Source organism: Podarcis raffonei, chromosome 3 (genome assembly GCF_027172205.1).
Source record: "Podarcis raffonei isolate rPodRaf1 chromosome 3, rPodRaf1.pri, whole genome shotgun sequence".
NCBI lineage: Eukaryota > Metazoa > Chordata > Lepidosauria > Squamata > Lacertidae > Podarcis > Podarcis raffonei.
The window spans coordinates 82,874,162-82,890,110 of record NC_070604.1 but is presented as its reverse complement, the minus strand read 5'-3'; the positions used below and the strand labels follow the sequence as shown (position 1 = coordinate 82,890,110).

The window sequence follows — 15,949 nt, the reverse complement described above, 5'->3', positions numbered from 1 at the left end:
ACCCATTTTTTTATTTTTTTTTTTATTTCAGGCATATGCTGGCCCACTGAGCCACTGTGCAAGATCCATTTGGTGGATCTTGGGGATCTAGTAAGAAAAAGACCAAAGTGGATTCCACAAGCCAGAAGACTGCTCACTGTTGCCTTAATAGGTGTGATCATATTAGAGATTTCAGCCTTGGCACAGATTGAAAAAGAATGGGGAAATTCCTTTGGATCTCTATAGAGTGCTTTTGCAACATGCCAGCAAATGAATGTAACACAGCAGTAACAAACAAGAGTTTATTAATGAAGTTCATAGTTGAAGGAAATAAATGTCAACAGGAGGGGGAGGGGGAAGAATCATCTTGATGTAATGAGTAAATTTCAAATTATTTCATCAGTGTTGGAATAATTTCGACATCTGCTTCTGCTAATGTGCTCTGTCTGGAAGCCTAATGCAACATGCTGCTTTGCTATGAAAAGGGGCTTAAAGCCATTATAAAGATCACTTCCTTAAAGATTTTAATGGAGTTCAATGATCCTTTTGTTATGGGGTTTGTTATGTGAATCCAGATTGACTTATCAAAAATATAATTTCCCCAAATTAGAAAACATAAAACTGAGGGCCATATCCAACCCTGCAGCTCTGCTGACACAAGGGACTTCTGTGAGTGCAGTGCAACTTCTTCCTCTCCTGTTCCCTCCAGTTCTCCTCACACCCTCAAAATCAGTTGGGGAATCCCCCAGAGTGGATTTTGGGGTGCATGGAGGGAGGAAAGTCCCGTTGTGCCAGCAGAACCCCACTGACACAGCACTGGAGACAATCTAGTCTTCAACGGCCTTCTCATCCTTAAAATTGGTTTGGAGCAGGGCCTCAGCCATCTGGAATTCTGTTCAAGTTATTACATCACAGAGTAACATGGCATGAAGCTTTTTCCATCACTACATCTACATGCTGGGAAAAGCTTCACTTGCTGAATTTCTCTCAGTTGTTGAAGTCACAGGAGTGACCTTGCCACAAAAAACTTAGAAAGCCTAAATAAGTGGAACAGGAAACATATGCGTGCCTGATCCCAAACAGCACTGCTCAGCACCTACTATTCAAACTATGAAGAGTGCAAAGTCCCACTTTCTTTAGAGGCTACAGCAATGTGTTTCACCATATCACTGTGATGCCCCAAGGTGTAAAGGGAGGGATGATATTATTATTATTATTATTATTATTATTATTATTATTATTAGCCTTGTGTAGGACTTCCCACAGCCAACTTAGTGTCCCAGCAGTCTGTCTGAAGCAGGGATGAGGAAGTTGGGGCCATCCAGATGTAGCTGGACTCCATCAGCCCCAACCAGCATGAGCATGGCCAAGGATGATGGGAACTGTAGTTTAACACCATCTGGAGTTCCTCATGCCTGCTTTAAGAGGTCTGGGGAACAGTAAAAGATCCAGATGCAGTACCGATTGCCCCACGCCTCCATAGTTCCATCTGTCCATTGTCCACCTCTGCCTTCAGCTACAAATGCAGGTGGGTAAAAGAAACCTGCGCAGCAATGGCACTAGACACACAATCACTGCATCTTTTGCTGCTCCTTCAGAGCTTTGAAAGAGACTGACAAGTTCCCCAGGTTGGCACCTGGCAATCGCATGTCCATGTCACCTTCCCCTACTTCTTAGAAACATAAAAGTAGCAGCTTGCCAATACGGTTTGGGAGAAATAGGTTGCCCTGTGTTCTATTAAGCAGCATGAAAAGATCCAGCTTAATGAAAATGTATCTTAGAAGTTCGACACTAGAGTGTGACAGTATCTAAAATTTGCCTCAAATGATTGTGTGCTCTGCTTGTAGCTTTTCTTGAATATATAATAGCAAACAAAACTGTCATGAGAACGAAGCATTTCATAAGAAGCTCTTTTCAGGTTTTGCAGTACACATCGTACTTCAGCTTTGCTCCCAGCTTGGTTCCTTCTAAACACTCCTTGAATTTAGCATCCACTTTCTGGCTCTGAGCTTCATCAAAAGTGTTCTTCCAGTCACCAACCACACCTGGAATGAAAGGAAAATGGAGGGAGGGAAAGAGACACTTAACAGACATCATATAAACATTGCTAGACAGAAATATGAAGAGCATCCAGTAAAACTCTTTAGGTTTTGTTATTGTAACCGGGAACAAAATGGTTCAGTTTTTCCTCAGGTTGGCCAGTAGGAAGGCCTCTGAATACAGCCACAAAAGCTATGGCCCTCCTGTGTCAAATCTGTCAGTCTTCTCTGCAGTGCTTCTTGTTCTGTAAGACCATCACATTCATTTATTGAATCTCTTTTTAGATGCATGTAGCTTCCTATATACTAATACAGTGGGGAAGGGCCCTAGCTCAGTGGTAGATGACATGGTGTCCCTTTTGGGAGGCAGAGTGGTGTATAAAAACAACAGAAACCATTTTCCATGTAGGAAGTCTCAGGTTCAGTCTCTGGTATCTCCAGGAAAGGCCCCCGGTCTTGACCTCAGGAAAGCCTCTGCCAATCAGTAATGACTAGAGACAGCCAACATGGCGTTCTCCCAGTGCTGTTGGACTACAACTTCTGTCATCACCAACTACTGGCTATGGTTGATGGATGCTGCAATCCTATGTGCACTTATTTGAGGGTAGGCTCCATTGAAATACTCATTGTTCTGAGTATAGATTAGGGATGGCTAAAGGAATGCCCTCCTAATACTGTTCGACTACAACTCCCATCAGCCCAATCTGGCATGGTCAATGATCAAGAAATGATATATACTGTGGACTTCCGGTCAGCGCCAGCGATTAATGGCGGTCTCCCGCTGAGCTCCGCTCAGGGAGACTGCTCCGCGAGTTCGGGTCTGACCGCTACGGCGAAGCGGGGACCCCTAAAATCACAGGCGCAGAAGCCTGTGAACACGGAGACTCGGTGGGCACCTTAAGCGCCCCCCTTTATCGCAAAGGAGCCTTTTTAAAGGCTCCGGAGCGGCATCGGGTGAGCGCGGTGCTGAGAGTCGCTACCCAGCCCGTGGAGCGAAGCCGCGTCGCCATTAACGGAGAGCGCCGATTCCTTCCTGTCATTTGGACTGAATTGGATTACCCGTGAGTAAGACGGAAAGATAATATTAAAAGAAAATTTTAAGAATTTGGCTGAAAACGGAGAAGGCAAAAAATAAGGAAGTCTGCCTTCCTCGGACTGCATGTAAACAAAGCAACGAAATAGGAAGCTGCAATTTGACAGGAAGCAGCTTTAAATTTAACGGACTCAGACATTGGACTTAATTCCCCCCCGTAGCAGGCAGGGGCAGGGGGGGAAGAATTGTGAACTGCTGTACCTGCATGGAAGAAGCATAGAAGGGGAAATTTCTGCCGTTTTGAACCCTTGGGGAGGACTGCCTGGAAAGTGAGCCACCGGGACGGAGAGCTGTCATTTAGAGACTTGCAACAAAGTTGGTCCTTTATATCTTTGCAACAAGTAAAGACCTTATTGGATACAAATTGGGTACTCTGGAAAGATACATCTGACACTATTTGGAAAATATTGGAATAGGCTGTTACTTTTGTTATTTTTGAAGGGAACTTTTTGTTCTTGGTACTTGGAACTTTGAGCGGCTCCCTCTAGAGGCCGCAGGAAAATTGTTACAACTGTTACAATTCTTATTGTGAGAAACAGGCTTGTGGAATTTCCCATTTGAAAGCTATTCCCGTGGGAATGACCTTGGGACATGAGTGGCCCAATAGAAGCAAGAGTAACGAGAGCTAAAGGTAAAGTTGAACAAAAGAGAAGGGCCTCAGTAACAAATCCAGTTGCACCTGCTATAACTTCTCCCATGGATACTGCGGCAGTGGCCAATGCACTAGTTAGAATAAATGAATCTCTGGAAGCACTCACAAAGCAGAGCACTGAAAACTCTAAACAGCTGATCGAACTGTCAACAAAACTAGACAAAAATACAGAGACAATAAATAAATTAGTCCAAGAAAGTGAGGCAACCAGAAAGATTGCAGAGGAAGCGAAAATCTCTGCAGAAGAAGCAAAAGTTTCTGCAGAAAATACACAGGAAAAGTTGGTGCCAGTCTGTAAAAAGCTAGAAGAACATGATGCTGCCCTGTCTTTACTGGAATTACAGAGGAAAAATAGGAATTTAAGATTAAGATTGATTCCAGAAGATGAAAAGGATAATTTGACAGACTACCTTACAAAAGAATTTCTGGAATTTTGGCAGGACAGCTTGAAAGAAGAGGAATTTAAGATAATAACTGCTTTCAGACTGGGCAGGAAACAAAACAGAAAGAGCCCTAGAGACTGTTTAATAACTCTGAGATCTCAGGAGGAGAGGGACAAGATATTAAATTTACATTTTCAAAGAGCTCTTGAGATTGGAAATTTTCGTGTGCAGATTTTTAAAGATATCCCTAAATACATCTTGGAAGTGAGGACCTACTACAAGGATTTGGTCACTTTACTGAGAAAGAACAATATACCATTCAGATGGGAGTTCCCGCAAGGCCTGTCCTTCAATTACAAAGGAAAGAAAATTAAGATAAAAACAGTGCAAGATAAAGAACAATTTTGGCAAGGAACGAGGAGGACCTTCGGAAGGAAACGGTGGATACTACAGACCCAGCAGAAATACCAGATATTTCAAATTTATCTTTTGGAACTAAAACATTAACAGAAGAAGGTTTGCTTGGAGCAGTTGGAGGAGTATCTAAGTAAATAATAAGATGTCTCTGCAAATTTTAAGCTGGAATTGTAATGGACTGAACCTTCCTAGAAAAAGGAGGGAGGTGTTTCATATTTTGAAAAAAGAACAATTGGACTTGATTTGCTTACAAGAAACTCACGTGACCAGAATACATCGAAAACTACTTATTAATAAAAGATTAGGACAAGAATTTATTTCATCTGACAAAGTGAAGAAAAGAGGAGTGGTAATTTATGCAAAGGAAAAGTTGGTCCCTAAACTAATATTTAAAGATGAACTAGGAAGATATTTGGCAATTGAAATTCAAGTTCAAGGAGAAAAATTATTGGTAATAGGAGTTTATGCACCGAATGAAGGGAAGTCAGAATTTTTTAAGAAATTGCATGAGACACTAATGGACTATCTGGACTATAATGTAATTTTAATGGGAGACATGAATGGAGTGGTCTCCACAAATATGGACAAAGCACAAAGACAGGTGGTCTCCAAGGATGGGAGACTACCTAAGACCTTTTTTGAAATGACTGACAACATGAACCTGATTGACATTTGGAGAACAAGGAATCCTCTTGAGAGAGAGGGAACTTTCTTCTCTGAGGCAAAAATGACTTGGACTAGAATTGACCAAATATGGGTATCTAGTGGGATGGCACCAAAGATTAAGAAAGTGGAAATCTGCCCAAAGACTTGTTCCGACCATAATGCCGTAAAGATGGAGATGAACCCAACAACAGCTGGTTCCTTTAGATGGAGGATGAATGACTCCCTGTTTAGAGATGAAGAGGTGTACAAAAAGGCCCAGAAAGCAATAAAGGACTACTTTAAGATAAATCTGAGAACAGAAGTGGAAAAAAGAGTAATTTGGGACGCAAGTAAAGCCGTCATGCGAGGATTTCTAATACAACAGAATGCCATAAAAAGGAAGAGACAGAATGAGCAAAAGGAAAAGATCCTGGAAAAGATAAAAGAAGGAGAAAAAAGACTGAGATCTAAACCAAAGTCACATGAAATCTTGAGAGAAATTAAGTTTTATCAGAGACAATATATGGAATTGATGAACCAAGAGATAGAATGGAAAATAAAACAAATGAGACAAAAGACATTTGAATCAGCAGATAAATGTGGAAAATTTTTGGCATGGCAATTGAAGAAGAGACAAAAACAGAATACGGTTACCAATTTAGAAGTGGAGGGAAAGAACATTTACAAACCAAATGAGATTAGAAACTGTTTTCAGAGCTATTTCAGGAGACTCTATGCACAAGGGCCGGTGAACGAAAAAGAAATAGAAGAATTTCTTTAAAAATATGGATTACAAAAAATTTCTGAACAAAGTAGAGTGATTTTGAACCAGAAGATAACTGATCAAGAAATTGAGGGAGCCATTCAAAAAATGCAATTGGGAAAATCTCCAGGACCTGATGGACTGACCTCCAGATACTACAAAGCTTTGAAAGAATGGCTTATGCAACCGTTGAAGGAGGTCTGCAACGAAATTATAGAGGGGAAGAAGGCACCTGAATCGTGGAAAGAAGCTTACATTACACTTATACCAAAGACAGAGACTGAAAAGAACCAGGTTAAGAACTACCGCCCTATATCATTACTCAATGTGGATTACAAAATTTTTGCAGACATTTTGGCAAAAAGACTGAAAAGAGTTTTGGTGGGGGAGATTCATAAAGACCAAGCGGGCTTTCTTCCAGGAAGACATTTGTCAGACAATGTGAGAAACATAATAGACATTATGGAGTTTCTGGAAGTTAATATTAATACTAAGGCAGTTTTAATTTTTGTGGATGCGGAGAAGGCCTTTGACAACATTTCTTGGAATTTTATGAAAAAGAACCTCCAAGGGATGGGGGTAGGCCAAGGTTTTGAAAATGGTATAAGTGCAATTTATTCTGAACAAAAAGCAAAATTGATTGTAAATAATGTGGTTACAGAAGAGTTTGCTATTGAGAAAGGGACACGACAGGGATGCCCAATATCCCCACTACTTTTTATATCGGTCCTGGAGGTTTTATTAAACATGATTAGAGAGGACCAGCTGGTTAAAGGGATTCAGGTCGGAGCTAAACAGTATAAACTGAGAGCATTTGCAGATGATCTAGTTTTAACCTTGCAAGAGCCAGACACTAGTACGAAAAGAGTTTTAGAATTAATACAAATATTTGGTCAAGTAGCAGGTTTTAAGCTGAACAAACAGAAAACGAAAGTACTGGATAAAAACTTAACAGCTGTTGAAAGGGAGAAGTTTCAGAGTGAAACTGGTTTGACAGTAGCAAAGAAGGTGAAATACCTAGGGATTAATTTGACATCTAAGAATGTGAACTTAGTTAAAGACAATTATGAGAAATGTTGGTCAGAAGTTAAGAAAGATCTAGAAATATGGTCAAATTTGAGACTTTCCTTGTTGGGTAGAATTGCAGTTATCAAGATGAATGTCTTGCCGAGAATGCTGTTTTTGTTTCAAACATTGCAGATTTTGGACAAAATGGAATGTTTCAAGAGGTGGCAAAAAGATATATCTAGATTTGTCTGGCAGGGCAAAAAGCCCAGAATAAAATTTAAGATATTAACTGATGCAAAAGAAAGAGGGGGGGTTTGCCCTGCCGGACTTAAAGCTGTATTATGAATCAGCGGCCTTCTGCTGGCTGAAAAACTGGCTGCTTCTTGAAAACACAGACATTTTGGATTTGGAAGGGTTTAATAATAGATTCGGCTGGCATGCATATATATGGTACGACAAGGTTAAAATCCATCAAGGTTTTAAAAACCATATTGTCAGGAAAGCATTATACAATGTTTGGATTCGGTATAAAGATTTGTTAGAAAACAAAACCCCTAGGTGGTTGTCACCAATGGAGGCTAAGGAAGTGAAAAAACTTAATATGGAATCCAAATGGCCGAAGTATTGGGAAATTATAGAACATGAGGAGGGAAAAGTGAAATTGCAGAGTTACGAGAAATTGAAGTCTAAAGTAAGAGACTGGCTACACTATTACCAGATAAATGAAGTTTTTAAACAGGACAGGAAAATTGGCTTCCAGGTGGAGAGGTCAAAATTAGAAACAGAGCTTTTGGAACCCAGTACTAAAAATCTGTCAAGAATGTATAACTTGCTGCTGAAATGGAATACACAGGATGAGACGGTTAAATCAGCTATGATTAAATGGGCACAAGATATTGGTCATGACATTATGTTTGCTGACTGGGAACAGTTATAGACCACCGGTATAAAGTTTACGGCATGTAATGCCTTAAGAGAAAACATTATGAAAATGATCTATAGGTGGTACATGACCCCAGTCAAGCTTGCAAAAATTTACCACACGCCCAATAACAAATGTTGGAAATGTAAGGAAACTGAAGGCACCTTTTACCACCTTTGGTGGACGTGCCCAAGGATTAAGGTCTTCTGGGAAATGATTTATAATGAAATGAAAAAGGTGCTTAAATGCACATTTGTGAAGAAACCAGAGGCCTTTCTCCTGGGCATGGTGGGCCAATTGGTCTCAAAGAAAGATAGGACGTTTTTTATGTATGCTACAACAGCAGCAAGAGTACTTTTAGCAAAGTACTGGAAGACACAAGAACTACCCACACTGGAAGAATGGCAGACCAAGGTGATTGACTACATGGGACTGGCGGAGATGACTGGCAGAATCCGTGACCAAGGGAGAGAGACGGTGGAAGAAGATTGGAAGAAATTTAAAGTTTACCTCAAGAACTGTTGCAAAATTAATGAGTGTCAAAATGTTTTGGGTCAGTAAAATAGAATTGCAGGGACAAACAATTGGATATGAGAAAAAGGATTTAAAGGGAAAAAAGTGTTATAAGTTGAAATTGGGGGTTGCTGGAAAGATTTAAAACAGGGATGCAGAAAAGGGAGGTATGGGGAAGTCGATGAAAGAAGGTTCAAGAAATAATGTGGAGAAATTATACGTGTTTATATGTTTGTTTGTTTTTGTATTGTTTTGTATTGTCTATTAATATGTGTCAAAAAACCAATAAAAATTTTATTTAAAAAAAAATGATATATACTGTGGCTCAAAACACCTAGAGAGCACAGCATTGGCTTTCCCCAGATATATATCCATAGGACTGCATGGTTAATCAATTAAAACATGGAATACACTATGACTACTCATAAGTGACTGCTCTAAAGCAAGCTATAGCAAAAATAGAAGTTTATCACCAACCTTTCCGGAAGATCAGTGGGCCAACCGCTCCATGTGTCTCCTGTGATTTGTCCCTCACTGCTTGGAACGCAGTCCTGTTTGCAATAGCCTGAATTTGCTCCGCAGTAGCAGTAAAGCCAAAGAATTCAGCTATTTGCTTCACTCCAGCAACCAGGTCCTGAAAGCAATATAGTGAGAAGGTCAATACTGAAAGTTCTTTCTCCTATGGTATGCTACACCAGAACAATATGGGATTCAGAATACATTGCCAGTATTCAAGCACAGTTATGGTTGCTTTGGGCTAATCTTAGTGATGCCACCAAACAGAAAGGTCCACACTAGCCATATAATCTTGCTGCAGGTAGATGAAAACTACAGGAGGCAAATGGGTACTGGATGTTCAGCATTCTCCCTATGGCAAGCATCCAGAGTATGAGACTACCTTACAGCAATCAGTGTTCTTGCCACGAATATAAATGCTGGAGAACAAACCCTTAATGAAATGGATGTCACAACTGAGGCACATCCAAAAGGAAGTACGTCAACCCCCTATAACAGAGTTTGCTCTTCCTGCTTTCTTTGGAAAGCCATACTTTCCATTAGTATGGTTAGACATACTCATCTCTCAGCTTGGTAAACAGGTTTTGGCTGCTACTGTACTGCCAGTGATTCCTTGACTATTCAAATAGTTACAGAAACAAGCCAGGAATTCCACTGTTGATGACATTAAGGGCCAGCATTGGCAGCATTGGCTCATGTTCTTCAGATGCCAAATCAAGGATGGAAGCAAGGATCACTGTCCTCTAGCTCCAAGTGCCTATAGGTTATGGGCATGGGGTGGGGTTATTCACTGGGACACTCTGCTCCTCAGATAAACAGAGACTCTCTGTCCTTTGTTATCACTTCAAATATTCCAGAAAAAGTTTAGGCGCTGAAACATGGATGAGCCCGCCCTCAAACTATGATCCTGATCCAGTTATATCTTGCAAAACCTATGCAAGTTGGGATAACGTCTTATTTTTAAACTACCCTTGCTGGTAGTTATGAATATGCTCACCTCTTTTAATTGCTCATATGTTAGAACCAGAACATTTTCATCATCTATATGTTTGTTCCACACGACTGCATGGTCAAAATAGCTTCCCCAGGCAACTGCAGGTCAGACCAAGACAACTCATCAGAACTATTTTATTACTAGTAGAAACTGTTAAAACTTTAACAGTAGGCTATTTTTAAAACATTGCATAGGGTTCACACAATATCTCTTTATACCCACAGGGATACAATCACAAGGAAAGAGAGATTTATTCTTAAGAATGATCAACAAATGTCTTTCAAATTTTGTCTCTGATAATATGGGGCCAGCTATTGGGGGGGAAACATTCATGCACACCCTCAGTTGGGCTTCGGCTATATATAGACAACAGGATGTTGAAGGTGACATGAATGACTGTGATGGAAACACTCATCCAATATTCATGTACAGCAAATAGTTTTTTATGGTTTTATACTCCTGTTTGATTGGGAGTGACACTGAGACAAAAGAAATGTGAGTGTACCCCAAGGACAATAATGCCTCTATCATTATTCCACCTCTCTCAACAACTATCATCAGTTTTCAGCCCATGTTCACCAGTCAAGGCACACAGATGCTTTCCCCTCCAGATTGTATCTCCATTGCTAAAAAGCCATTCAAACTGCAAACCACAATTATTGTGGGCAAAACCCAAGTCTTCCCCTGCTAGCACTACTATCACCAAACTTGGTAGAGCTTGAATATAGTTCACATGTTTTCACAAGAGGTTTAATTTCCCAAATCCATTCAAAAGTATTAATAGTGTACCTTGCCCATTCATAAAAAGTGAAAAAAATTCCTCCCAGGAGTTATAACTGGGAATGCTTGGAGCATTGTTGTGAAAATGGAAAAATGATGCAGCCGTATCTTTAGGATTTCGAAATAGCAGCAGTACCTGAGGTGAGAAAACAGGACATAAATTTTAACTCCTCATGCCATTAACAAAAACAATGCCACTTTTTGGGCTACCTAAACTACAACTAGAAGTAAGCTATTCTTTTGTACGAGAAGGGAAGGCTGAAATAATGGCCAGAAAGAACTATGTCATGAGTCCTTTCAAAAAGCACATTCTCAGGCACTCCAGTCTCTCTGGTTTCACATCCCCTGAAGGTTGGAGCATGAGCCCATTGTGATACATTATGTTTCTAGAAACATCTGGTATTATAAAAATCCATGACTTCCCCATGCACTTTACAACATGTTTCCCCCTCTTTATTTGTGGCTGACTAAAGGAGTGGCCCAATGCTTCCTTCCTACTTAACCTCTCGTCTTGTTACCAATATCCAGCACCAGAAACATCTTACAGTGCCCACAAGGCTCCCATGAACTGTTGATTGCTTTACAGTTGTGAGTCACTTCTGCAAATGTTTCTTGACAAATTAAAGAAGGTGATCTTATACCACTTACCTTGGCTTTATTTTTCAAGATGGACTTGGGAAGAAGGTCGTAGTGGAGGTGTGTAGCTACAATCCTTGGAGATGGGAACTGTTTCATCCTCTTTTTTAAAAAAAAAAAAGAACAGAAAAGTAGCATCAAATGGATGACTCAGACATACATGAAAATGATCGGCTATGTTGACACATATTAATCAAAAGGCAATTGGAATAACTGGGATTCCCAGAATAAACCAGCAGAACTTACATCTCACCATTGGCTGCGCACAACAGCCATGTTCCGTGGTGCCCCAGGTTCTTCACCACCGCTACCATGCTTCTTCGTTATCTCAGAATGATAACAAAATCAGGATCACTACTGAGCACTTGGTGAACTGCCAAACATGGCTGAAGGATTACTCCTGGCTTGGTGGGCCACCGGTTGGGCAGGTTTGCTTCAGCAGAGCCCGTGTTCCCTTACTTCCTTTCAGTGTGAGTAACGCGTGTGTGTGAGTGAAGTGTCCGATTTTGGAGGCTCGGCTTTGTGTCTTACTAACCTGATACCTTTCTGGATCCCCACACTCAATGAAAGGTAGCTCTGTGTTCTCGTGCTTGGTTTTCAAAGTGGTAACGATCAGATCATTCACAATCAGAATGAGCCAATTAATACCTGGAACAAACAAATAAGTGGAATACTTGTAATCCTTATGGTGGGACTTCAAGGCATTTCACCATCCCAAGTTGATGGTTCCCCAGCCCTGGCACACCAGCTTAACTTTTACAGATTGTAGAGAAGTACCATCATAAGGTAGAAGAGTTGACATTTCAGAATTGATGGGTGGCTATATTCCCAGAATGCTGTCTGGAGATTCAAAAGAATTGCTGTCTGCCTTCTGAGGAAAGCCAGCCCTTTAATTCCAAGCGACAAGAAGACAAGTGACAATACATGCCCAGAGGTGCTTTCTTATGAAAGAAATTCATGCCTTTTTTCTTTCAGGAAGGCACATGGCCATATATCTGAGAGACTATAGCAGGAGTAGCAAATGTGGTGCCCTTCAGATGTTGCTGGACTACAACTCCCACCACCCCTGACCATTGGCTATGCTGACTGAGCCTGAGGGAAGCAGGGATCCAGTTACACCTGGAGGGAGCCATGGTCGCTACCCCTGCCTATAGGCTCAAGACCAACTTTATAACCATGATTGTGCTTGGTCAAGGTCTCACAAATAAATCATTCTGTAGTATTGTTTTAAGCTTGTTATAATAACAGGTTGAAACAGTTTTTCAAATCAATAAATATTCAAATAGAAGTGTTCAGTTTTAATATTGTGCCACCTCTAAAAAGAATAAAACTCTTTTAACAGTTTTTAACATTACAGTAAACTGGTTTGGGCTTTTGCTCTACTACATGTTTATTTTTAAAAATATATCTTCTTTGTAATACAGCCACTAAAATATTGAATAATCTACTATCCCTCCCAAAAAACACCACCACCAACTGTTGAGTTTTGCCTCACACTTGTGAACACCATGCTCTCCTCCCATACTTCCTGGTAGCCATCATTTGCTGTGGCATCCAAACGTGGTCAAACTATGGTGGAATCTACACACACATTTAAAAAAAAACCTTCTGAAAATGTACTTTTAAAGTGTTTTTTAAAATACATTGAATTTTCCATAAGACTCACCATCGCTATCAAGTGTCACGTTGTATCTTAACACACTTAAAACGTTTTATTTGAAGCTGTATAGCTGAGTCCTATGATTACTGCAAACCACAGTCAGCCTCCAGTTTGGAGACAAACTATGGTTTGTGACAACCATTCAGACAAAGAAAGAAAGAAAGAAAGGTTACTGTGAGCAACAAAGTGGGGGAGGGGGGAATCCGTGTGAACGAAAGGAAGGAGGAGAAAAGGGAGGAAAGGACGCACAAACCCAAGACACATGGTTTGGTTGTGACATCTACACAAGAACACTGCCTCTCTGGCTTTGTCCACTCCAAACTCAGTTTGATAGTGCCTTAAAAAATGCAAAGCATTTTTATTGAAATGCCTTAAGGCTTTAAGTGCATTTTCAATGGTTTGCACAAGTAGCAATAATGGAAGAGCAGGTGCTCTAGTTTTCAACAGTTTTCGGATGTAATGAAAATAATAAACCAGTTAAAGGCAACTTCTGTGCTAGTGCACACTACCCTCAGCAATGCTAGTTAATATCTTTCCTTATACAGTACTAAAAAAAACCACCCATCAGTCTGCTGCATTGCTCATGACATCATTGCTGTATGTAGAAAAATAATGGAAGGTTGTATTCACCACATTTGGGATAAGACACCAACACCACGTCATCTTTTCTGGCTTCGAAGTTCTCCAGAGCTTGGAATGTTTCTGCACTGCAGACAGAAGACGGGTAGAGGATTCCCTGGTAGGTAAAGAGAAGCTCATGGATGCTAAGGCCTTTGGACTTTTCCAGAGCTTTCTCTATTTCCTCGACAAACTTTTTCTCAGTCATCTTCGCCGTCTTCGTTGTGAGCTACTGCTGGGTCGCTAGGACAGCAAAGGCCTTTAAAGAAGGCATTTTGAGGGCGGAGTAAACCTTATTTAGCTTTGGGCTTATCCTTTTGTGTTTTCTGCATTTTATGAGCAAGCCAACCATATCAGATCAGCTTCCTTGAGTCTATTCTCCTGAAATGAAAACCAACCCACTTGTCCCACCTTAGGTACTGGAAATACTTTTCACCCTTTCAGATAATCCCTGCTGAAAGCAAAGAGCATGGACATCTCTACAAAGTAAAAGACATGCAAAAACTAACTCAACAGGTACTACCTGACAATGTATTAAATTCAGAGTTACATAATAGTGCCAGGAGTCGAGTTTCTCACACCATGGTCACTAGGATGCCCATGTGTTCCACTTCAACAAAGGCAGTCGTCTATTTCAAGGGCTGTCCAGTTAAGAAGAGAGAATGGAGGCCTTTCTGGGTCATGTGGCCACCATGACTAAACCGCTTCTGGCGCAACACCGTGACAAGTGCCAGAGCGCCGTGTGTGTGTAAATCTTTTTTGGTGGTATTTTCGCTTTTAGAACATAGTAAGCTGCTTTAGACCAAGTCATAACATTGGCCCATTTATCTCAATATCTTCCTAGCTGACTGACCTTTCCCAGCTCTCCCAGAAGATATCAGGGATGGAAGCTGGGACTTTCTGCCTGCAAATCAAGCGCTCAACAGAGCAGAGGGAGGATCAGGGCCTTTGACGGTTCCCTCGCTGCAAGAAGCCAAGTTACAGGGAACCAGGCAGAGGGCCTTCTCGGTAGTGGCGCCCGTCCTGTGGAATGCCCTCCCACCAGATGTCAAAGAGAACAACAACTACCAGGCTTTTAGAAGACATCTGAAGGCAGCCCTGTTTACGGAAGCTTTGAATGTTTGATGCATTGCTGTATTTTAATATTTTGTTGGAAGCCGCCCAGAGTGGCTGGGGAAGCCCAGCCAGATGGGCAGGGTATAAATAATATATTTATATTTATATTTATATTATTATTATTATTATTATTATTATTATTATTATTATTATTATTATTATTACTACTACTCTCAATTTTACCTTCCAGTACTATAGAGCAAACATTCTCTCTAGCTGTTACATAGTGCTTTAACTGTGCAATGTACCATGCAATTATTTTCTGGTGGTTCGTTGCTTGCAACCTCTTGATACTTCTCAATTATATCCATTCTACTTGTTGACTTGAATTGCCTTATTTTGATGGGTATCTTGAAACGTAAAAGATGATTTTAAAATAAAAGCAAGTAAACTCTCTTCTACAAAATGTTTTAATCGGCCCCGATCTAGTTAAAGTTAGTTGCTGCTAACTTTAGCTGGGGGCTGCAAGTGACTTTACAGCCCAATCTTTCCAGCACGCGTGTACTCTGGCTCCATGAGCTTGCAGAAGATCGCAGTAGCAAAGCAACTGCTTGGCATACAGAAGATCTCAGGTTCAATTCCCTGTATCTCTGGGAAGGGCTATAAATGTTCTCGGCGTGGGCCAAAAGACTGACTCCGTATAAGACAGCTGCCGACGTTCCTATGTTCAGCTGCGGCGGGAAACTCTGCACTCCAGAAGCCATTGGTAGCAGGGAAGGCTGCCCCTTCCTATGCTGATCGGCAGGACACAGCTGCGTTACACTGCCACCTAGAGGCAGCACAGTGACACGACCAGTACCAACAGGACCGACAGAGGGAGCACAGCGCGAACTCTCCAGCACCGGCGAGAAGGAACGAAGGCTGAGCGCATGCGCGAAAGGAAGAGGCTGCGCGCCCATGCGCATGCGTGCTCGGCACTTCCACCCGGAAGTGGGTCTGGACTACGCACGGGCGGACGCGGTGCGTTTGTTACCGGCGGTAAAGCGCCGCTCGCACCTTTGGAGCGGAGCAGAGACGGCGAGGTACGGCTGCAGGCTTTGTGTCTTAATATGAGCAGCGAAAGTGACTCTAAGAGGAAGAAACAAAAAAAGGAGGAAGTCCTTTTGTTCCTGGCTTGTCTGCTCTGCTGGTGGGGGGGGGGCTGAAGTCACGTGGCCAGCCGAGGGTAGGCCGATAGCAGTTCCAAGGAGAGGAGGAGAGATGCTTCTTGTCCTG

General features: G+C 41.4%; 1 protein-coding gene across 1 annotated transcript; it reads right to left on the bottom strand.

Moving 5' to 3' along the window:
* Positions 1 to 267: 267 nt before the first annotated feature.
* SULT6B1 (sulfotransferase family 6B member 1) lies at positions 268 to 14,240 on the bottom strand. The gene is made up of 7 exons (XM_053382767.1): positions 13,631 to 14,240; positions 11,876 to 11,988; positions 11,353 to 11,442; positions 10,714 to 10,840; positions 9,928 to 10,022; positions 8,892 to 9,048; positions 268 to 2,024 (listed from the first exon to the last, which is right to left on the bottom strand). Exons 1-7 carry the CDS (start codon positions 13,824 to 13,826, stop codon positions 1,894 to 1,896), a joined length of 909 nt encoding a protein of 302 aa, XP_053238742.1. The 5' UTR covers positions 13,827 to 14,240; the 3' UTR covers positions 268 to 1,893.
* Positions 14,241 to 15,949: the final 1,709 nt, after the last annotated feature.

What these genes read in the sequence shown, in the direction of transcription:
- SULT6B1 (XM_053382767.1), bottom strand. Translation starts at nt 13,826, where the DNA reads ATGACTGAGAAAAAGTTTGTCGAGGAAATAGAGAAAGCTCTGGAAAAG. An exon ending in GGGATCCAGAAAGGTATCAG is followed by an intron (nt 11,443 to 11,875) that starts GTTAGTAAGACA and finishes TTTTTAAAAAAG; the next exon opens with AGGATGAAACAGTTCCCATC. An exon ending in CATATGAGCAATTAAAAGAG is followed by an intron (nt 9,049 to 9,927) that starts GTGAGCATATTC and finishes TATTGCTTTCAG; the next exon opens with GACCTGGTTGCTGGAGTGAA.